This window comes from Montipora capricornis, chromosome 12 (genome assembly GCF_036669925.1).
Source record: "Montipora capricornis isolate CH-2021 chromosome 12, ASM3666992v2, whole genome shotgun sequence".
Lineage (NCBI taxonomy): Eukaryota > Metazoa > Cnidaria > Anthozoa > Scleractinia > Acroporidae > Montipora > Montipora capricornis.
This window is the reverse complement of record NC_090894.1, coordinates 13586972-13611971: the sequence shown is the minus strand read 5'-3', so window position 1 is coordinate 13611971 and position 25000 is coordinate 13586972. Positions and strand designations below refer to the sequence as shown.

Here is a 25000-nt window from a genome sequence, read left to right as displayed (position 1 = left end):
CAGCTTCCATTAAGCATTTGCGCTTGGCAGTGAGCATTTAATACCTAAAAGGAAACAATTTCGGCGTTATTTGCGCAGACATCATTGATAAACAACTCGCTGCAGAGTCAATTCTTCAAGTTCTCACGCACCGAATTAACATCTTTACGTATTTCACACACGCAGGTTTGTTTGCATTCAATCATTCACGGGTTTATAATGTGGTAAGTTTGAGGCTTACATGAAATCACTTCCTGCATGGTTGGTTCTCTCTAACGTTAATATTACTTTGGTTTGTTTTCTCCAAGTCTCAAGTCTCTCTCTCGTATCAACGGCTCATTTTGGAAACTGAAAAATATTGGACTGTACAGAAGAATTATGCCAAGGGAATATTCACGGAACGATTAAATATCTCCAGCTTGCGCTTCTTTCGGTCTCGATCCTCCCCGCTTCTCTAATTGAGAAACAAGAGCGAAAGTTAGTGACTTTATTGAACATGCGAGGACGGGAGAGATCACAGAGTGGGAGGGAGAGTAAATAAAAATGACAAATATCTCAGATGGTGTGCATGCTGTGGTTGACCGTATTCTACTGAAAAACCTTCTGGATTTAAAAAGCTTCCTTTAATTAGAGATCAAGAGATACATATATTAAAATAATTGTTGACCTGGAAAAAAAAGAGGGCCCTTTTTGTAACTTACAGTACAGTTCTAATGGCTCAGCACAGGTCGCTCAGCCAAAGGAATGTGTAAGCAGGTACTAAACATCATCACATCTAAGAATGAAATGCTTATAGATAGTATTCTTTATGCGATAGCACCTCTGAGCTGCAAAGGTTGAAGACATGGACATTAAAGAAACTGCTCATGCCTGAAAAAAGCATCAGTACAAAAACAGTGCTCACTGTGAGGCTGTGGAAATGAATGCAACAGTACGAGAGACCTTTATAGAAATTATTCTCAGAGGCCTAAATTGGAGGGGAATGTGGGAGCTGGGTGTAAATCACTGCATGACTGTTTTGAAAGGACTGGCTGACAAAGGATATTAAAAATGAGGAGTTGCATGAAGGTCCCCCTGGGGATGATGCAAGGGCAGACATTTGGATATCTTGGTGAAGAGAGACTTGACATTGATCTTGGTGGAATGGTGGGATGAAGAGGTGGCAACTAAGCTTGGGTGAAAAATGTAAGGAGGCCAAATGGAAGAAAAAGGAGGACAAACAAATTAAAATTAATGGTCTCTCCCAAAGTAACAGAGAAAGATGTACACGTACCTCCTTCTTTGAGCTACTTACATGTAGATAATGGGCAACGATGGAAAGTGGATGTAATGGTGTCTCCAATGGTAACAGAAAAAGATATACCACCTTCTTTAAGTCAATGACATTCTGTCAATGTGAAGGCCTTAAGTCCCTCTTGAAAAGTTGACAACTGCAGGACCCGTAAAGAAAATTAACCAACACCCAGGGCTACAGAAAGATCAATGAAGTTGGCAGACGGAGGTGGAAGGGCTCATTGAGGGAAAAATCTTTTGGAATACCATCATTAGGATGTTAACACTATTGGGCAAATAAATATTAATGTTGTCTACTCATTTGGTCTGTCTGTAGATACTTATTTGTGATTCACACAGGGGGCCGAAGGTGAAATTCACCAGAAACTTTGGTCTTCTCTAGGCAATAATTTAGCAAAGGGTGGCCTGTAAACACAAAATCAAAACTCATGCTTTGATGAGGCAGAAAACCCCAGCTCTGCACAACACTATTGTTGTGAACTCTATTCTATTGTAATTATAGACCTCATTTACATTAATTTTTATCTGTTAGCTTTTTCACACTTCTTTTTATATTCTATTTTGAAGAAAATTTTTGCAACCCCCTTTCGTATTACCGGTATTTCCATTCGCACGTTAACTTTTTCATTCGTTAAAGGCTATAACCTGATACCCGAAAGCTTATGCTTTTAATCTTTTTAACTAGAGAACGTTTTTTCATTGCAATATTGTATGATGTTGCTATCTGATGCAACATGACTGACACTGGAAAAACATTGAGATGTGATTTTGTCCAAACAGCAACATTAAGCTTGGACAGATTTGGAATTATTACATGTAGTATGTCAAAGGCATTTGGAAGTGGTACATGTAATTTCTAGCAAGGAATGTTGCAAACTACACAGCATAAGGAAATTGACTAAAAGAGGATTGGAGGAGGCAGTGAAACTGTCACCATGGAAAAGGGTGTAGGGTGAGAAATAATTACTGGAAATGGAAAGAATTTGAGAAGCATTCATGTTCATTGCCTCGGTTGCCTGGTGTGCAGAGAGAGACAATTGGACTCCATTATATTTACATACTCAGGTTCACTGACATGGCCACTTTAATTGGTGAGACCATCCAATGTATGATCTTTGACTGTGGTGTGAAAAGAAGCTTACATGTACATGTAGCACCCTAATTATAGAATTTTAAAGTGAGCCACTTCAAGGTTGTGTGTGATACATGAGGATGATGACTTGTCCTAGGTATTTCAGAGGTCAAAATATCATAATGGCAACTGTGAAGAAATTTCCCCTTGGGAAGGCTCTTTATAAACTTATTGGGTTTGGGGCAAAAATGAACATAATTTTATGTGGTTACAGCTGTTCTTGAGTGTGAATAACGTGGGCACTGAGGTCGAATTGGCCTTGCGCCTTACCCTTGTTAATGCCTGGATTGCACTTTGTTCGGTGAAGGTACATAATATTGTTAAGACTAATGGCAGAACTTGAAGAAATTAACCAAGGATCAAGTTCTTGATGGGGTAATAGGTGAGGAGCTGTAATTTTGTGGAATCAGCAGGCAAAGGGTTCAACTGTGGATAAACATGTGGCAATGTGATGTCAATGGAAGCAAGGCAAAGGAAAATCAGGAAAAGAGCTCTTTGGAGTTTTTGAGAGGACACTGCAAATAATTACTGTGTGCTCAAAAAGTTTGGGCCATCAAGAATGAATGAATACATGTTACGGAGTGATCACATGATAACAGATGTCAGTGAGACTCCACTGTGAAAATGACAAGGGCCTTGGGCTATGAGCAAATGGTTTCTGGGCTTTTGGGGGGAAATTTTGAGAGTGTCACCTAGTTTGGATGAAAATGACCCAGAGTTGGCTCTCAAAAGTGTTTGTTACAGCTGTAGCATTTCAGTGGCTGTTTTGAAATTCAATTGCCACTTTATTTAGACAAGGTTAACAACATTGGCATGACAAATAAAATAATCTTGAACATAACATATTATTGGTTTGTAATTTAAAAAGCTAAAATAATAATAATTATAATGAGGTTATATAATGTAACTTGGAGGGCAGTTGTGGCCAAAAAAGTAGAACTTTACTTTTTACTTTTTTGCATACAGAATGGAACAGGTGGCACCATAATAAATTATCTTTACAGAGCAATTGATTCAATGGAAATTAAATACATTATACAGGAAATTTGCAAAATTTAAACAATAATTAATGCACAAAGAACTTATTAAATTATTGACTGGTATTTTTGAAATTGACAGTGTTACCAAGAAGAAACGTTCAGCGTTCTCTCCATTGGATTATCTTGTTGGCTATTCTGGAAAAGTGTCATTCAGAAAGTTGAAACCTCTTAAAAGATCACGATCTGACAAAATACGAGAAAAAACAGTGGAACAAGATTTTCTTGAGAAGGTAGGACACCCACGCAATCTATTAAAAGCTTAACTTTGTTAAGTTCAAAGCTTGATATTTATCAGGCTTCAGTCTGGGGTAAAGCCTCAACAATGCTTAGGTCATTGCATGAGTTGTCAGCTATGCATTGAAGGTACCTTGTTCAAAAAAATATTAGATTCCTGCCCACTAATGACATTCCATGGTAGTAGTAGCCTGGATTTGTGCTTTTTTCTTTTTTAAAATGTTTGTGTTACTGTGTTACGTGTACTTGTAATTGTACAAGAATTTCTCAGAAGAAATTCTTGTACAGCATCACCAAACTGCACGAGTTTACAGATGGCTACATTATGCAGCACAGTACAAATCAAGGGACCACTTCATTGGGGATTTGTCATGTTCACTTGCAAACTTTGGGTTCACAATTCAAAGAAACTTCTTTGAAACATCCCATGCAAAAGGCGAGCAAGATGCTGCTGGATCCCACGTACGACAACAGGCCAGTCTTGCAGTAGTACGTGGAACAGCAAGCATAACCAATGCCAAAGATCTGTGTGACCATCTAACAAATCATTTCTCCAAACCTGCACAGTCATCATTTCCTTCTTGCTCCAAATCAGTCAGCCTGAATAGAAGAATTCAATTTTGTACTTTCCATTTTACGTAATCGTGAAGGATGCAAGTTCGAAACTGTTAAGGGCATCCTTAAATTGCACTCTGTAGTTACCACCCCAGAGCAATGCAAGGTGATGTAATCCTGTTACTGTGGAGAGTGTCTCTTCAACAACTTCGATGACTGCCAGAACAAGGAACTGGTTGATGGCTTGCAGGAGATCATGTTACAGTGGGAGGCATCTGCTGCTACCACACAAGCCCAAAGTGAAACTCGCGTGGTTGAGCCTGTCCACCTTCATGTGGCTGATCTAGTTGGCAAAGACAGCATCATTGCCATTGCAGCAGATGAAGATGATTCCTATGATCGATTATTACCTGCTGAAAGTAATACCAGTGATTAGGCCCTGTTGAACTGAGAGAAGATGTCAACAATGATTATGGGGGTGCATTTACTGCTGGGAGCTCCGTTCTTAAAGGACATTTTTTTTAAGGGACAACTTGATTGACATGATGTACAAGCGTGATCAAAAGAAGATCACTTTTGTGTTTCCTGGCACTGTTTGTTACATTTGTTTAGAGCTGATAGAGATGGGCAGAGGTTGAAAAAAAGTTTATCAAGTTGCCTGGGATGTCCAATAGACATTATTGCTTCATTGTAACATTAATGAACAGCTGTTTGATGGGTACAAACTAATAATTTGTTTTGTTTTGATAGGGATATTTCAAAATGCACAACGTGTTACCCAAAAGTGTGTAAAATGTACTAGTTGTAGGATGTGCAATGCATTATGGAAAAAACCTATTATTGCTGACTTGACAAAAACATTTTGATATGATTGTTTGCTATTAATGATGATTTGCTGTAATAATAATTATGAAGTGTTAATATGAATTTGGACAGATTACTAGATATTTTTACAAAATTAAGAGGCAGCAAAGCATTGTGGTTATAACTAAAAAATGCTGACTATGACTTCAAGCTAAAACCAAGCAAAACATAATCATTTCACATTTGATAATTATTTAGGCCCTTAGTGTGTTTTACGTACTGTGCAAATTAAAGTGTTATCATGACTTTGGATAATTTTCATGGCTTCTGACAGGATGCGGAAAAAAAATAAAGATTGTGCGGAAATTTTTGGTCATATTATGCGGAAACATGCCTTGATTATGCGGAAATTACACCGGATTATGCGGAAACTTAAACAAGTTATAAAACTAATAATTAGGCCCGTCCAATGTATTTACATGCTTACGGTAAATCCGTAATCAAAATTGCAACCAATACAATCGCATTTGTGACTGAATTTTTGCCCTTTGTGATTAAATAATTACATGGAGGAGACATCAATTTGCGACCAGCTTTCACCGTTGAAATAAAAGGGTTAGCAGTTGGAATTTTCCCGCAACTTTTGGTAAAATAAATAAAGCGATAAAAAATTATTTTGTTTCTTATCATGAATTTTGTTTCAATTTGGAGATAATGGAGCAAAATTGTAATACCTTTGGAGCGCGATCCATTCCCTCGATCATTGACTTAAAGTGCGTTTGATTCACCGTATTCCGGAATAAGTAGTAGTAGTAGTAGTAGTAGCTATCTGCTGCTACTACTACTACAACTACTACTACTACTACTACTACTACTACTACTACATGAGATAAATAATAATAATAATAAGAAGAAGAAGAACAACAACAACAACAACTACTACTACTTGAGATAAATAAATAATAATAATAATAATAATAATAATAATGAGAAGAAGACGAAGAAGAAGAACAACAACAACAACAACAAGAGAGAGTTGACAATTTTGGCCATTTGGATGCAGCATATGGAAACAACAGTATATTCCCTAAGAGGTGCTCTGTCTGAGGGTAAAGCGATTTACGATATTGATAGAGAGCACAAAAAATGCAACAAATCCCCGGTGTTAAGGAAAAGTGTGTGAAATAAGATGATGATGATGGTGATCTTTTTAAATCCCAAGTCTTTCAGACATACTTCTGATTGTACATGTAGGTAGAATACATGTATTTAATTCAGTAATAATTAGGTAGTCAGATCTATCAAAATGAAAAGTTGACTTTTGATAAGAGCTGGAGTACCCACAGAAAATGCATATACACTGTACATGTACATGTACCTCCACCTCAGTAGACTAGAAAATCAAGAAATTTGACTCTCAAAACAGCAATGAGAATTTCATAGATCTCCTGTAAATGGGACCCTATTATCATTATTTTTATCCCATGTGGACCGTTAATTAAAAGCACTTTTAAATTAAATATTATGTCTCAGATACAGTTGTGCCAGTAAATTGTGCCAGGGCTATGATTGGCTAATTTAGCAGGCTGTATTCTACAATATGGCCGCTGTATTGGCCCAATAAATTTGAAATTTTTATGCAACATTTTCTAGTACGTTTTTCATATTGCTTATGTGAAATAAACATGTGAAACTAGTTGATTCTTTTCATGAGAACTATTAGAAAAGCCAATTGGATTTTTTTCCTTTGTCACATTTCTTATGCATACCAATCATTTTTGTAGCAGTGCAGCGTTTCTCTTGACTTCCACTAGTTTCCTTTTCCACGTGCCTGATCATTATACCGAATAGAGATACATGTATAATAAATACATTTATCTTAATACTAACCTCGTTTTCATGACGGGTACTGTAAGTAATGGGTTTTATCTTGTTGATTTGTAACATAAATCGACGGGAAAAACTACAATCTATAATAATAATAATAATAATAATAATAATAATAATAATAATAATAATAATAAGAATGACTTTATTAACATGTCAAATAAGTCTAGCAGGGGAGAGTATCCTCTGATGATAGGGGACACCTAACTAAAATCTCTAACTAAATAGAAATATTTCAATACGAAATAATAACTTACCATGCATCTGAAGAAATACAAATAACTAAAATTAATTAAAATTAATGAAATCATGAATTACATAACGAACGGTACAAACCTTGAACTTGATTAGTGAGAGGTACACTGTATAAACTAATGTGGTAAAATAAAAGGTGAAGTGTACCTTGATTCAGCTATTTAGATATCATGGCTGCTTCAGAGGATTAAAGCAGAGAATAAAATGGAGAAAAAATAAAACGAAGGATCCAATCTATTATGACCGAGATACAACCTGATTTACTGCATAGTTTACCATTGTTCTAACTACAAAAAATTCCCAAACAAGAGGGAATAAATTATTTTAGTATAAATACATGTACACAGGTGATTATACAAAATCGCGCGCTCTCATTGGCTCGCTATCTCGGATTATCAGCTGATAATCACCTCGACAGACAAAATGGCTGCCTGTAGTCGTTGTACCACTGTAAGTGAAGATGATTTCGCGTTGAAACGTTTTTTTTTTCTCTTTCTTGAAATAATCACCTGAGTGTATTTATACTAAAACAATTATTCGCCTCAGGCTGGTACAGGTACACCTTATTTAACGTCGGAAGTTCCTTTACTCTCTAGAGAGTATTCTCCCAGGAAGCCGACGGTGCGCTCATTTTACCCCCCTCTTTTCCATCAGTGCTCCATTTTAAGGGTATTTAAAGCTACTTAGACTACACTGAAAGGAAAGAAGTCGAAACAAAGATAAGAGATCCGGGATCGAACTCGGGACCTTATGCACCAAGGCCGCGCACTAACCGACTGTGCCACCTTGGTTTGTAATCGCTCCGTGATTATAGGTGAATATTCTCCGATAATCACTTCGCCTTCGGCAAATAATTGTTAAATAATTTAAATTATAATAAATATTAGACTTATAATAATCAAACTGATAAATATAAATTATAAGAAACACCAACTAAATCCCTGTTTATCAGAGTGGTATTAATAAAAAAAGATTTCTCTCTTTTTTGTCTTTTACAGTGTAATGGCCTTGCTCACTGGTTGACGTGCCATAGCCAACTAATGGAATTATTGTCTGAACTGACATGCTGCAATGGAGAGAAGAGCTGTGAGTCAGTCCTCTGTCAGGTAGTGATAATTATTTTGTAATGTATAATGAGTACAAATTTGGCACAACATGATATTGACTTTACACTGTCAGGTTTTTATAGACTTGCAGATTTTAAGAGATTTATGCAGCAATGTAGGGCATCCCTTAACATTTGATTATATAATTATTTCTGTCCTGGTGTCTTTAAAGTACAAGAATAACAGTCAGTTAATTTGACTGCGAGCAGTCCCTTCATAAATGAGGCATGCACTGGTTGTGTTTTGTCACACCAACGAATAAAAAGACTGAGGGAGGCTTGGGAAGAGGATAGAAAGAAGGGACTAGACTGCACCCTTTTCTGCAACCAACGCATTCAGAATTTCCAGTTGCACCAGCAATGGGAAATTCAGATTTGTCCATTGACAATGGATCACTATCATTTTTTTTGTGTGTGTATGTCAGATTGTGCTTCGATTTTGCCTGGGAAAAGGCAAGCACAATGTGGCTTTTGTGGTAGATTTTTATCATTTATCCCTTCAAATGGGAAACATTGAACCCAACAAAAGCAGAAACCTGCGGTCAAAGCCCTACTATCGGGCAAGTATATCATGGCTGTGCTACCAACTGGTTTCAGCAAGATCATTCTTTATGAGAGATTTGTCCTCTTAAGAAGGACATGCATGACCCAAATCAAACGCCATTGATTGTGTTAATCGTTCCTTGTCGCAGCATCACTGAAGACCAGATTCGGTTGAACAATTATCTATGGACGGTAGTTGCCTTCAAGAAGAAGGGGAGTTTGTTGAAGAAAATGGCTTCAAACAAGTACCAAGTCATCATTTCTGCAGAACAAGTTCAGCTTCTGACTTCAGATTTTATGATAGACATCCATTCTAAACAAGAATTTGTCCGTGATACTAGTGGATGAATGTCACACTGTCGAAACTTGTCAAAATACTCCAAAACTCAATTTAACATTAATTTTATTCTGCAAATCCGGCAAAAATATAAGGCCCCTCTCTGCCTGGCTTTTCTACCACTCTTTTTACCATTCTTCTTTGGAGTGTCGCTTATTAAATTCAAGCTAAATTCTGTAAAAGCAGTTTTCCTGCAGTTTCCGTTCCGATCAGTTGATTGAATGCGACATGCACCTGAATATTCCTGTGCCATTAGTGAAGCTATTTTGAGTGTTTATTTGCATTAATTTAGCAATAAAAAGGCAGAACCATCTGTCATACATGTACCACTTTCACTAATTAGATTAGCAGATGTGGTGATTCTGAACGTATTGGTTACAGAAATGGGGGCAGACCCTTCTTTCTTTCCTCTTTATTCATGTGCATGACAAAGAAATACTGCCTCAGAAAAGCGGCCGGCTTGACTGATTTATGAAGGAACTGCTCGCAGTCTATCAATCAATTAAATGCCAGGTATATTTTATTATGTTCTCAATCTTTAGGAACTTCAAGAGCAGCATACAACCAATACAACTGTTATCAAGTTCTACCTTGAGCAATTGGGATTTACTGAAGATGGACTCCCTCAGCAAATTAAAGGTGATAGTATGTTGTTACATGCTTTTTGGGAAGCAAAAATGGCAAACATTAAAAAGACATTGCTGATTACCCAAGGAATTAGGATTAGAAATGTACATAGACTGAATTCATAAATGGCAGCCAAGAAAATATTCTTTCGTTCATGTGCTAATTCGACTCACTAGCCACATTTGCATGTACAAAATACAAAAGAAATGTTGCTTGAGAGCGAGGCTAGTGAGTCTAATTAGCACATAAACAACAGAATATTTTTTTGGCCGCCATTTATGCATTCGGTCTATGTAATGTTAATTAAAAGTACTTTTGAAACAAAAGGCTATCCATGTGAAAGTCATAAATTTTCTGAATTGTGGAGTCCAGAATTGAAAATGTTGGCCAACATGGTAACTTACATTTGAGCGGTACTGTATTTCCAGTGATCTTAATAATCCACAGCTGCAGGGGAAAATAAACACCTCCAGTGCACATTGATATGGCACTTGGAAGGCTCTCTTAACATGCATCATTTTTTCGGTTTCCACCCTGAGCATAAAATGCCGTGATGCTGCCCCTTTAAGATACAAATTGCATTGGTTGTTAAAAAGAAGTGTAGGTAATCTCATGATTTTGAATGCAAACTGAAGTATTAAAAATTTTTTAAAGACCAGCACAAATTTGTAGTCTTTGAAGAAATTTATAAGTGCTTATTTACTCCAAACTACAAAAGAAAACCAGTTGATTGCTTAATATTAATAATGCACATAGAACATTTCCAGATAGCTCATGGTAAATGAGCAGAAGTAATGCATGTGCATAATGCAATCATGCAAGAATTGCACCCAAAAGGGCTCTTACAGCTTTTGCTCCAAATTTAGTTTTTGAAATCACATGACTGCCTGTGGAAATGTACATGTATTTTGAAAATAACTTTGCAGAAAATGGCAGAATTTTGTTGAGGTATTCCAATGTTTAAATTAAATAGAGTTTTTAATGATAATTATTGTTGCTAATGATTATCAGCTTCCTTGGATGAAATGATGTGTAAAGACAAAAAGCTCAGGGCCCTACTGGAGAAAAGTTCGTGGAGTATCAAAAAAGGTGGAAAATCGAAGGTAAACAACCTCAGGTGTTCCGTGATCTATAAAGAAGCCCTGCCAGGGTAAATTCTGACTAGCGACATGGCCCAAAAAGTGGCGACACAGTACATAAAATGAAATCCTGATGAAGGACATCCTTTCCATGCAAAATTCTGACAGTGCCGTCAAGGCCAAGTATTGGCATATTTTTTTACTCTAAAAATGTGCCAGAAGTAATTTTGGTCAATTCTCTTTGTGCTCCAAAGGTCTTCAAAAAATGTCACATCTATTGAGTCTTGTGGCATTACATGTGTTTATTGCCTTGACTCCTTCAACTCCCTCCCCCCTCCCCGATTATATTCGCAACATCGGATTCAGTCAACTTCAGTCACGCTGCTGTCACGCCGTGATCGTATGCGCTGACTCCACCGACCGGTTCACTACCGGTATTCCTTGACTTGGGTAGTTACCTGTTACATGGTCGATACGCGAAACTGGTAAACTGTGGAACGCCCATAACTTTAGAGCTGCATGCATTTCCATATCACGCGACGTTACATGACATTTGTAAAGTGACATGATCACACCAAGTTAAATATATTGGAAAAACAAAATCCGATGAACTGAAATTTCGACAGACAAAATAATTTTATTTCAATTTCCGTCAGTGACGCGAGTATTGATTAAACTCCGACACGGGAGATTTTAAAATTCAGACAAGCCTCTATAAAGACCAAAATTCAAACAATGAGATCACCATCAAAGATGGTCTTTTGGAATGTCGCACAACGTAGAACTGGTAGAACACGAGATGCGTACCAACCAGTCTAAGAAGAAGACATCACGTTGGGGTTTGGGGTTGCTTCTTAAAATAACCGTTACATGAAAATACAAGTATTTTCAGTCGAAATGGCAGGTAAAAATTTATCTGCTAAGGTCAAATTACACGCGTACGCACCTGGCAAAATAGTGGCATCAATTCGGGTTTATAGCCCCCACAAGTCTTTCTTTGTCTAGTTTCCAAGGAGGTTGTGTTGAAGAGAGGCCCAAGACACATTCCTTCATGTAGGTTTTGGAAATAGAAAACCAGAAACAAACATTAAACGCATTTACTCTCAATCACCGAAGGAAAGTAATTTTGTATAGTTGGTCATGTGATTTCTGAACGGGATACCATTGGTCATTGCGTGACCAATCTACCAGGCCTGCTATTGCGGTAATGGAGGATTATTAAGGCTTAACTATACAATAGAGAGCCACTTATAGACAATTTTTTTATGCGAGGGCCAGCTGAAGAAAGTAGAGGTGCCGGATCTTGGGAAATCTAACCAGTAAATAATTTGTAGACTATATATGCAAGGCTGGCTGTACGTGTATTTTATATGAGGATGTATTATTTTAATCTGTATCTTCAGGTAACACAGTGTCACAGCCGTACAGCCAGCCTTGCATCGTTATTTTGTTTTAGTGTATTGTTTTATGCTTCGTTCTTCAGAAACTTCTGACTACTTTGCATGTGGCAGCCCCTAGCGGCCCTGTGTAAAATTTGTAGGTGCTCCAATTTTAAAAATATTGTGTAAGAAATATGTTTGATTTGCCACATGTTCATGGTCACCTAAGTCTCATTGTTTTTTCTATGGGGCCTTTGTTTTTCAAGGTGCATACGCGTGTAGTTTTCCCTTTAGCACCTCTTCGCAGGGAATTTTGACAAAAAATATATAATTTTGGGTGGGCTTAGCTCAGGCCTTGGTCACACCCAAATTACACGCAGCAAACACACCTTTTGAACAACCGAGGCCTGGAGGACCAAACAGTAAGAGTGTTTTGCATTTGAAAGGTTTATTTCTCTCAGAGGAGAGAACAACCATTGTTTTGTCATTCAGATTTGGAGTTTCAATCGAAAGTCGTAAAACGAAAGTTACTACTTTGGCCAATCAAAAGGGACCGAGACAATCCAGTAAACGAATCAAAACTCGAAGAAATTACACGTAGCCGACACAAAGCGCGGGAAATGTGCACGCGCGAGCCACGATTGGTTTTGGTTTCACTTCTGATTGGTTAAAATAACTAGCGCGAGAACTTTGAACCGATCAATGAGTGAAGTAGTCATAAACCAAAGCAATCAGTCACTTATTACTTTCGACACTCAATTGAAAACCGCTCTATAGTATTTTGAGACTTGGTGGTGATTTTAAGACTTTGGTTTTGAGATTTTCGTGGGGCTCGTAGGTCTTAGATCTTATGTTTTTGTTTTTAAGGAACCCAAAAAACTTTTTCTCTTTGTGTTTAAATAAAAATCTTTGGTTTGTAGGGCAACGCTACCAAAGTAGATCCAGGGGGTCATGTTTTAAGGGAGGAGACTTCATCAAAGTAAGTGTTAATTTCCGCAGAACGCAAATATTAGGGAGCTTTAAGCAACGAAAACGGCGACGGCAGCCAGAACATCACAAATTTGCATATTTAGCGCGCAAAAACAATAGCTTTGCACGTGCGTTTTTTACCTTGGTCCATTTCTTTACCGTCGTCAGCAAAACAACAACGTGAAATAGCCAAATTTGAGGTTTTGTCAAGGACGTCAGCACTTGAAGATAAATTTTTATTTTCTCCCCTAATGAAGGAGATAAACTAAGAATAAAGCCAGGATTCGAGCCAGGATTCGAGCTAGGATCCGAGCCAGGATTCGAGACCTAACCGAGACCTAACATAACCTAACCGAGACCTACCCTAACCCTAACTAGACCTAACTAGACTAGAACCAACTCAAATATACCTAACCTAACCGATTCGAGACCTAACCTAACCGAGAGATTCGAGAATAAATAGCGGAGAAAGCTCATCTTAGCTCGAATGCTGGCTGGAATCCGGGCTCGGATCCTAGCTCGAATCCTGGCTCGAAGTTTAGGTATCCTCTAAATGAAGTCCCGTTCGGACGAGTGTCATTTTTGATGAACTACCACACCCTTGTCATATTAAAAAGGTTGCAATAGTCACCTAGCGATTAAAATTACACTAATTTATGTTTTGAGATGACGTTCTCGTTACCGTCGCCGTTGTTCTTGCTTAATTTAATTAACTCTTTTTCATAGTACCCCCTGTTTAGCGGTCCTTTTGCGGATTTTCTCTCTTAAAATGCCATCTGCTGCAAGTCTTGCAAAAGGTGACAATATAGGTGGCTATTTGTCCCACGACCACATAACTATTCCCTTTCACGTTTTGGCATTTCAGAGCAATTTATGACAGCCAATCACACCTTTCAATGTGCTAACATAAAATGATCATGGATGATACGCTGCTCTCAATTTTCCTGTGACTAGAGGTATCAAGTTTAAAATGGTTACAGTTATGGTTGCAATTACAGCCGTGATTACATTTTGTCGTAAAAAAGCCGGGCTAAAATTTCCCTCTCAGTGTTCCTTAATTGGCCAAAAATGGCAATATGAATTGATTTTAGATAGAAGCCTCTTGTACGTGAAGTAATAGGGTAAGCTTACCCGATGTGAAGGAATCCGAAATCCGAAATACAGCAAATGTGAGGCTTTGGAACCCGCAATCCATTGTATGGAACCCAGGATCCATTAGGGAGGAACCCGTGAGTTTGGAATCCAGGATCCACTATTCGGTATCCGGAACCCACGGGCTGGGATCTGAAGATGATCCGAGCTGGGGCCACCTGGATTCCTTTACATAGGGCGAAATAGCCTTGTTGTATATGTTTGTTTTTTTCTCTACAGCGAGCAGTTTTTCCAGGTGTTTATACATGGAGTCAAGCCAGGTCATCCTTTAGTTTTGATGATCAAACAGGAGGAATTAGGCCGTGCCTTGAGGGAAGCTGTTCTAGCGAAATGCCCAACTTTCCCCTCGTCTTTTGTTCTCCTACATCAGGGGCGAAAGGTAACCACGTAGCCGTCGTAAAAATCTTATACTAAGAGATAGTGAGTCGGATGGTATGACGGGGCTCTTTCTTTTTTGTCAAAAACCAAAGGAAATTGTTCGATTTTAGCCCGTTTTTTGCCTGTTATGAATGGGTAATCACACGATTTCGAGTGCAATTTGGAATAAATGAGCACAAGTAATTTTTTTTCAAACACGAATAAAATTGGGCGAACGCAATTTGTAGTCTTTGAAGAAATTCTAAAGTGCACGAGAAAAAAATATGCGATTACTTATTAATGATATACATGCAAAACTGTCTCCTTTATTGCTCTCATTTCAACTATCTGCTCTCTGTTTGGGATTATTTGACGTGCTCTCAGCCAATCAACGCGCTGAAAATTTTGCATGCATATTATTGCTGCAAATATTGTGCAACGTATTTAAAGAGGAAGGAAACGAATTTCCATGACTTTATATCAAGCAGAGGCCTACCGTTTATGGTTTCACGTGAACTGTCAGTTTTTGCCCGGTGGAAAAATTCAGCGGTTGATCCAGCATAGGTCGAGGCTGGTAAAAATTCTTCACCATATTATTTGACCAAGCAAATCTTGATGAAACGTTTTGTGCAATGATCGCGAGACCAAATCTTTGGACAAACCATTTTTATGCTGCGCTTGCGATATTTTCGGCACCGAAACGTGGAAAGAGGGAGGGAGGGAGGGCTTATGTTGCCCATCGCGCTCTGTCCCCTGTACTGGAAAAATCCCCTGTTTCGGACGAGGAAGACTTTTCATTCAAGAAATTTTTATAGGCGCCCAAATTTAAACTGAGACTCTAAAGAAACCGTTTCAATTTGAATAGCTTTTCTTTTTGCAACGAGAGATGTGGAAATTTAGTTTGTGTGCGTAATGGTATTTCTTATTTGATTTGGATGGAGTCGACCAGTGATTTCAGTGTTTTGCTCGGCCTCGCTCGTGTACACATAATAAGACACAGAGGATATTACAATTACATGGGCGCGCGGGGATACGAATTTTATCTTCGAGTGGCGATAGTATCCCTCTCGAATGAGTTCAGCGAACGAGTGAGAGATAATATCAGCACAAATGATCGGCTCCCAACATCAGTAGCTTCATATCTCAGTTGGTTAGAGCGTCGCACCGGCATCGCAAGGTCATGGGTTCAACCCCAGTTGAAGTCCTGAATTTTTCAGGGTTCTCTACGCAAGTGTTAAAATTGCGTTCATAACTGCGAGGATCATAGCTTCACTTGTTTTCACACCCGCAGTTCGATATATGATTCATTTCATATATCATTTCATCGTTGATTCATTCATCACGGGAACATTAGAACCCACAAATGACCAGCTCCCGACGTCAGTGGCTTCATAGCTCAGTTGGTTAGAGCGTCGCACTGATATCGCGAGGTCACGGATTTAAACCCCGTTGAAGTCCTGGATTTTTCAGCCTTCTCTACGCAATTGATATATATAAAACAACTTGTTTTATTAATTTTTGTGGAGACGAAAAGATTGTCACCAACCGCTAAAATACGCGTTGTTTAACATGGAACAAGATATCAAAGTTATGAAAAATAAATCATGTTATCGTCAAACTGTGCAATAAAAATGTTAATGTAGTAGAGCGGAATTATGCACAAAAACACAAAATTAGCACAAAAGTATCTTACGATGAAGGGGAAGCTCGCGTTTTATTGGCTAATCGTGTTAGTTACCACAACGACACCTATATCCTCACATGTGAAAGATTAATACGATATGTTCACTGTGCGTGGTAAAGATATGATTTTCCGTAAGAAGGAAAATCCTAGTATTTCATCAGTATCCAGATGACACGAAATAAAATCTTCTCAATTAATTTTTCTAATTACAGATTCGCATGGAACACGCACTGAAAGAACAAGGACTGGCCCAAGATTGTAACATTCATGCTCATTTCCGATTGTGCGGAGGTAAGTCACAACAGAGCAGGTTTGCCGCAACCACATCTCAGAAAAGGGCGGGGAAAAGGGTAGCAAACCAACAATGCAGCAAAAAGGCGGTAACAGGACAGGAAATACATGCCTCCGGACCATTTTTTCGGGTCGTGTTGTACCTCACCGAACGGGGTTCAGGATTGGGCAAAAGAACAATAGAACGAACAAATATAACAATGGATTTAGCACAGAAAACAGTAGAAAGTACGACACCATACAGCCAATGAAAAATAGAGCAATTAATTTTATTCACACCGGTTGCTTCTGATGGGCCAAGAAGGTTTCTGCGGTATTTTAAAACTAACCTCAATGCGAATCCATAACGGCCGGTTTGCAAAATTACAATTGATTCTTATTTCAAAACCACTCCATCAAGACTGTTGTCTGCCTTGTGGTATCAAGGCCATGCGCACAATGCATGTTAATATTACATTGAGCTACATCACTATGTTTTGTTTCCTTTTTCTTTTATAATTAGAATGCATATTTTCCTGCTTATTCTAGGAATGGAGAAAGAGGGAAATACCTCTGTTTGGGAAGCCGGCGAGAAAAGAACAAAAAGTATTTTTATCTGTTTTGTTTTTTTAGAGTTGTCATTTTGTAATAAAGTCAATTCAAGAATTATTTTTAGAGTTGTCTTACTTTTTCCCGCATAAGGCAGGGAACTTGTTCAGTTACAAGATCGTAATTGTTAACTAGTTCAGCCCGTATTTTGTCAGCATTCACTGCATTACATATTTACATGTTTTATCCAAGTATTGTGTGTATAAGTTACTAATGAGAGTTTTTTTGAGAGTTTCTTATCTTACATGTTTCTTGACGTTCGGTAGGCCCTCAGAATTGGAAAAAGACGGACGTGATACGGTGGATTGATGAAGTCTGTGACAAGTATGAGATTGACAATCTTGATGTTTCCGAACTGAAGACCCTGTCAGGCGCTGGCCTAACGAAATTAAATCACGAAGACTGGATAAGAAGGTCCCCCAAACAAGGCGACTTGTTTTACAACCTGTGGAATGAATTACTTCAGACTGCGTCATCGGAGACTGGAAAGGGTACCACGAAGAGCCCACCCGTATCTCCAAGAAAAGGTTTTTTTTTCATCATTAATGTTTCACTTCAACAAGAAGAGAAACTACCTTTCTATCACATTCTTAATTCATATAGTATTTTTTGAGGGGTACCGGAAGTTGTAGTGGTCAGACAGAAATGAAAACACAATAGCATGTGCCACCTTGAGATGGACATGTTGAACAACTTTTTAGCCGTGAAAGGAATGCTTTTTATTAATTGAGTGTTTGAGCGCCATAGAAACGTTGGCCGATTACAATGCTAGGAACAGAGAAGAGCTTTGTCTCAACTTTCTAGTTCTATTACTTTCATTGTAAGCTATGGCTTGATCCGTTTTAGTGATGGGACTCTTTTTTACTCAGGGAGCGCGAAAAAAGAACCGGAAAAGTTTAGTCAGAATGAGCAAGGTGGAGAAGGGAAAACAGGGCTTAAACAGAGAAACGTGTCACGTGACGGTAGTGAACTGCATCCGAGCCCCGAGAAGCCTACCTCTTTCTACTCTCAAGTGAGGTACTGACAGATAGTACTTATACTTTTCTCTTCAACCAATGATCATTCGATCATTTCATCGGATTGACTTGATTATTTGGTTGTATTGCAGTGCATCAAGCTACGTGAGTAACCAAGGCCCATTTGGATCCGTTGAGAAACTCGACAGCACTGGAGGTTACATTACCATAGACGAACTTTGTAGGCAGCGTCCGCCTGATAACCGGCTGGTAGCCGTTACGGGAATATGTTCGTGCAGGCCACACAATGCTGGTGGAGCGGGAAGTTTTCGGCTGCGGAATGACCCTAATGAAGGCAATGAATTCTTGGAGCTCAAGATAGATATAAGAGCTTGCCCTGGTTCCAATGTTCTGACAAGGAATGTGATCAAAGCAGTCTTACAAATGAAAGTCGGTGAGCAGTTATTTGTGAGAGGAAAATTACATCACCTTGACGAAGTCCCGAAGTCAATGAAAAAAGGGTTTCGAATACTTCCATTTGCAGTCATTGTAGATGATGACTACCATGCGGCGTTTAGAGAAGACAGAAAGGTAGAAAAATCCTATGAACGGCAGATTTCTATTCCTTGGACAGCTGAATTAGGGTTGTATCCAGCAGAGGCGTCCACTCAACAACCACTTTACCTAAATGACTCATTGGAGACCACCTATGGAATTTTGTTCTTTCCTTCGGATTCTTCACACGAGAAAATAAAGGAGAGTGTGGTTGCTCTCAAAAACAGTGCAACTGGAGACATTTTTGTTGGCGTAAACGATGATGGAATGGTAATTGGGTCAAGGGTACCACGAGAAGGGATTATCCAGAAGAGAGATGAGTTAGTCAGAGTTATGGGTGGAGTATTTCCGTGCACAAACGAAAGTGTGTCAGTTTGTACAAGCGCCGTACAAGCACAAGAGTTTGTCGAAAGAGACAAAGATTTCGTGGCGGCTATGTGGTTACAAAGTGAAACTCCTTGTTTCACGGAAAATTTAGAGGCAAATGAAGACATTTCGGTCATATTCCGTCTTCACGTAGTAAAGGGTCAGTCAGTGATACACTTCGCAAAACCGGAAGATACCCATGCCTTTATACGTGTTGGTACAGACACTAAGCTGGTGTCAGACTATGGAGATTTATTCAGCCGCCTTGAATCCCTAGCAAGCCGAAATATACCTGAAAAAACACCGACCAGCATAAATCGTGAGGTTGACAAAGCGTCTTCATTTGAGCCAAGTGAAAAGAGCTATCCGTTACGGAAGAGAGTTAATTTTGAAACAGATCAAGTTGAATTTAAAGTAATATATGGTGACCCGTTAAAGATTATTTTAAAAGATTACGTCAAAAAGTACTCTGCTTCGTTTATGAACTCAGATGGCGGCGATATTCTTTTTGGAGTAGAGGAAGAGAAAAAGACAAAAATTGGCTTTGTTGTGGGGATATCACTGTCGTCAAATGATCGAAGGGAATTGTTGCAGGAAAGTAGCAAGATGATTTGCAACTTCTGGCCACCTGTCGACAGCGGCCAGTTCTTTATGAAATTCTTTGACGTAACATGGGATAGTTCAAAGAACCTGTTGAAATATCCGAAGACCTATGTGGAAAAAGCTGGAAACTATGTCGCGGTACATTTGGTGAACACGTCCGACGCTCAGAAGCTGGTGAATTGGGGAAAAGCGGTGGATGTCCGTCACTTTTGTGTTTTTCGTTTAAAAAGCAATCGCTTCGGTCTTTTTGTGAAAGACGCCACGAAATTAAACATCGAGGACTTCCTCTCGAAAATGGAGAACGAAAGCAACAAAACGAGGTATTTTTCAATGGAGGCTGTATCTAGTGAAGAGGTCGAGACATGCCTTAGAGACTTGTGCGTTGTGCATCTCCATGCTAGAGCATCTCCTTACCCCATACACCTTACAAGTCCATTTCACACTCATTGCCTGGACCCGCAAGGAGTGGTGTGTGAAATGAAACCGAACCAACTTCTTCAACGTTTTGCCAGAAGGGATTTCCACTACGAACCAGATAAATTGTTAAACCTCGCGAACCGATTTGAGAAACAGAACACATCGTATGTTTTAGTTTGTTCTCCGTTTTCTCTTCCGAAAACGGATCGTGATTTGTACGGATTAGTCGTGCCAGAATGGGCCTTGGTTCTAGATTTTGATCAGGCACCAAATCGAGAGGGTCATCTGTTGAACGTTTTCAAACCCCTTCATGATCGCCATCAAGTGGAGCGAAACCTTTTCGTGAAGACTCCTCTTGATAGAAGGCTTGACTTGAATCCAAGGAATGGAGTTTGCTGGTGTGCAGTCAGAGGCTATGAAGACATAGATAAAACGCTGTCCGAACAAGGCCATGCTTCGTGGATGAAATCTCATGGCCACAAAATGAGATCTCTTATCGATGAACTTATTATTCATATAAACCCAAACCGGTTGGTTGTAATTTGTCTGTGGGATGATGGTCATGAAAAACTTCTGCCTTCCGTGGATATGCTTTTACAGCACTTGTTTTCCTTATGGGGTCCAACAAAGGCTATTTTTGTTTGTGCCAGTTCTTTGGCTAAATCTGCAATACTATCATCGCTTGTTGATCCTCTCGAGAAAGCTGATTTTCCAGTTAGACGCGACAACATATTTGTTGCGCGCCCCCAAGAAATGGCACGACACATTGGAGCTGAACTTCCACCACCGTACCGATCGGAAGATGCGTTCCAAATTCCAAGGAAATTTTACGTTTCTGAACTTGGCGAGAGAACAATCCCGGATACGTTACCTCAACCGATACGCCAGGCAATTCAGGGTCATTTGCAAATCATGTATCAACATACTGGTAGTAGTGTACAATTAAAGCCAAAAGATGAAGACCAACTCAGGGTGCAGTTTTATTCTGGTTCTGAAATTGACGACATTGGCCTTGCAAGTGAAATCGCAATTGAGCGCTGCAAGATGAAAGAGTTAAAGAAAGAAATGAAATCACTTTTGAATGATAAGAAGTCGCACGTGAGTCTTACTATCGTAAAAGCTGAGAGAGGAGCAGGTGCAACAACTTTGTGCTTGCAACTATTGTACGAATTCCACAAGCAGTTTGTTTGCGCTCGAGTACTTGAATTTCACGACAGTCTGGGTACCAACATCGAGAAGATAAACCAACATTCACGACTACCGATGATTTTGTTTGTGGACAGTGAGATGGCGTACGTCCCAGAGTTCAATGACTTCAAAAACGATGCAGAGAGGCGAAATCTGAACTTGAAATTGCTGGTTGTCGAATCTGACCTCTTGTACAGTCAACAGAAGAGGCAACCCAAACGGTACTTTGTGGGGACGATAGCTTACAGAACGGTCGAATTAATCCGGGAGCTGACGCCAGAAGAAACATCACATTTAGTAGATCAATATCTTAAGATTAAAGGTATTTCTGACGAGAAAAAGAACAAGCTTATGGGGTTGAAAGAACGAGTGTCAAAGGAGCCGTCGTTGCGAAAATTTGCAATTGTCAGCCTTACGGTTTTCGGAAAAAAATTTGCTGGATTGCCAAATTACGTGGGCTTTCGCTTGGATCAGGCAAATGATTTGCAGCTACAGATTTTAGAGTTTTTGGCTCTTATTCATGTATACACGGACTTTTTGTTTCCTGTGAATGCACTTGCTCGATTGGCGAAAAGGGAAGTTGTTCTACTTGAAACAATTTTTAACAACGACGACGTGAGGGAATTGCTGAGTCCTCCTTCCACAGCAGGCAGAAACGTGAGGAGAATGTCTTTCGTTGAAGTGGCAGAAGAGGTTCTCGAACAGCGAGCCAAGAAGCTTGAAAAAATCTTCACATCTTATTTAAAAGATGTTGCCGTTCGCCTTGCAAGGTGCGCTCTGTCAGACCCACGGCCAAGTAAACGGATTGATCGCATCACCAGGAAACTGTACGTCACAAGCGAATATGGATCTGAGAAGTTCTCCCCACTTGTAAGACGCATGAAAGAAAGTGACCCAGACGTCGCGCGTGATATGCTGCGCGAGTTAAGTGAAGTATTTGAAAAAGGCTCGGATGTGTGGGCGCACCTTTTGGCTCACTTGGCAAAGTACTACATGACTGTGTATGACCAAGATCATTTTGGACATGCAATTCCTCTTATTGAAGAAGCAGTAAGAGAAAAGAAAGACGACGTGCTTCTGCATCACATTCATGGAGATGTAATTCGTCTTCACGTGCAGAACTTGAAAGATAAACAGGTATTTTCCCTGGATGAAGTCCTTCGTTACGCAATTCAGTGCAGTCAATGTTTTGAGATGGTAAAGGAAAAGAGGCCGCTGATGGAACATGGTTACTCCTCTGATGCCCTTATCAGAAAGGTCGTTATGCTTGCAGCTATCAAATTCGTGGGTGGATCGAAATTTGTTGATTTCTTGAAGGTGTTCGTAAGTCAACGGAAGAAGGATGAAGCATCGTCTTCATTTCGTCAGGAAGATAAGTATGTCTTGGCTTTGGTACCTGAGTCCTTTGAAAATCTTAGAGTTGTGCCAATCAATGAGTACAATGCAAAGCTCAAAGACAATTTGTTGGAAAGCCTGGGTGATCTCGATGAACTAAAAACGATAGTTGAACATCTGAAAGAAGTTATGAAAGATACCAATGACGAGGACTGGATGGATGTAGTCGCTCTCCAGACTATGTCTTTAGTGTACTCACTGGAAATTGAAAGAAAGCAGCTTGAACCCGAAGAGGCTGATGAAAAAATTGAACGTCTCGAGGAGTTGTTGCGAAAAAGTAATTACGAGGATGGCTCCATGAAAATCTGGATCCGTTGTGTGAGGTTTGGCTCTAAAGTGCCAAGTTTGAAAGCAGTACGGTCCAAAATGGACGGATGGCTAAAGGCGACTGGCAGGAAGTCACCGAATGCTCTCTTCTACAAGTTAGTACTTACTATAGCCAAGGTACATGTACACATTAAATTATATCAGGAGGATTTGCCTCCATGTTAACGTTGTAAAAGGTTACGTATTACTCATTCATACAATAGACATAGAATACAGCGGAAGCTCATACGTAATTCAAAATCCGCCTAACCAAAGGCAAAATTCGTAGACCACTTTCATAAATGGCGATCTGCTTTACATTCTTTTGTATTTATGTTAATTAGATCTACTGCCCACACTTTGAAACAAATATTCTTTCCAAATTTGCTCGTCGTAGTGAGGCTATAAAGGCTTATTAATAAGCCTTTATAGCCTCGCTAAGACGGCTTATTAATAAGACTTATTAATATACCTTTATGGAGCTCAAGAATGGAATGTCAATTGGATAAACAAGACAGGCGGGGTAAAATAATTATCTGGAATCTTAAAAGCGACGAGTAATGGTATTCGACGACAATTTTTGGGCCGTCGAGCCGTAATCAAATTGCGCTGTATTTCTAATATTTTACCAAGTGTGCTGTTATGTACAACACTGAAACCTAATGGAAAATTCTCTGGTAACTTATGGGTTCAACAAAGACAGAAAAGGAATCGAATACCTTAAGTGGATCTGTGAGCTCTGTTGTCTGGCTATTTGTATTTATTTGTACTCAACTTTGCACAGTCTTCCGGAAACAATTGGAAATTTCACATTTTTCGTTATATTTATTTTTTGCTCAACTCTGCACAGTCTTCAGGTAAGAAAATAATTGGAAATGTGACAACCAAGAATTATTTGAAAGAAAGCTCCTGAAATTTATTTTGTTGCGTATGGTAATTTGACACGATTGGGTTTCATGTCTTCACGCACGCAATGAAATAGGAAGGGTTTTTTGCCTCTAATAGCAAACATGTTGTTTGTTTCAATTAATTTTTCGCTGGAAAATGTTTTTGTGAAGTTTTTTGGCCTCTGTAAATTCATCATGTTGCGTAATATTCGAGCTTAACAAATTTGCATACGTGGGTTGAAATGTGATACGAGAGGAATTCTTTCTTTCTGTCAAATGATTAATAAGTAGCCAAGATTTTAAAGTGAGAAAAAGATCTGTTTTGTCACTGTAGTGTAAAATGAAGTTTATTTGGGTGCCAACAATATTTCTTTTAGTTCCTGGTTAATCCAGTTTATTGCTACAACTTACTACGTAGAGCGAAGATTGTTTACATGAAACTCATGCTTTTTGCGAATTTTGAGTGAAATTACATCATTTGCGTGACATAGCTCCTTTCACACGAAGATTTTTCAACAATATATCGTTTTTATCTAACCCACAAACATGCAGATAGTAAAAAAACTTCACATTTATTACTGGGTTGCCAAACCCAGTCGGAATCTGCGTTTCATTTCTCCGTTTTCCTATTTTTTCCGTGTCATGAAAAATCTTGCCTTTCACTCCCCTGCTTAGTGGTGTCTTTGTGTATAGAGTCTTCTGTGCGTATTTCGTTAGGTTTGAGGGGGCTGGGGTAATGCGTAGATTTCTCTGGTGCACTCAGGAGAACATTTAATTAACCTGCAATGGCGTCGAAAGTCATTGTAACGCGAGTGGCTTTTTAGTGGATCTTTAAACAAAATATACCCTCATGGAGCTTAAGAATGGAACGTCAATTGGATGAACAACAATTTTATTTTTCGCCGTTGGATATCAAGTGAGCTTTGTTTCTAATATTTTACTAACTTGGTATTATATACAACACTGAAATCAAATGGCAATTTTTTTATGGATTTAACAAACATTGAAGTAATCGAACGCCTTGAATGTATCATAGT

At 39.0% G+C, this 25000-nt stretch overlaps 1 protein-coding gene across 3 annotated transcripts in view; it reads left to right on the top strand.

Annotated features, from left to right (window-relative positions):
* Positions 1-25000, top strand: part of LOC138025180 (uncharacterized) — a 47223-nt gene that overhangs the window by 293 nt on the left and 21930 nt on the right. For 2 of the 3 annotated variants that reach the window (XM_068872372.1, XM_068872371.1), the window contains exons 1-11: positions 3329-3674; positions 8178-8285; positions 9707-9803; positions 10803-10894; positions 13170-13228; positions 14590-14749; positions 16624-16702; positions 17231-17287; positions 17557-17817; positions 18160-18307; positions 18399-23192. In XM_068872372.1, coding sequence (XP_068728473.1) covers positions 3474-3674; positions 8178-8285; positions 9707-9803; positions 10803-10894; positions 13170-13228; positions 14590-14749; positions 16624-16702; positions 17231-17287; positions 17557-17817; positions 18160-18307; positions 18399-23192 — 6056 coding nt within the window. In that variant the 5' untranslated portion in view covers positions 3329-3473. Of the gene's footprint in view, positions 1-3328; positions 3675-8177; positions 8286-9706; positions 9804-10802; positions 10895-13169; positions 13229-14589; positions 14750-16623; positions 16703-17230; positions 17288-17556; positions 17818-18159; positions 18308-18398; positions 23193-25000 lie in introns of those variants that run through there. The other variant, XM_068872374.1, reaches the window with a different exon arrangement.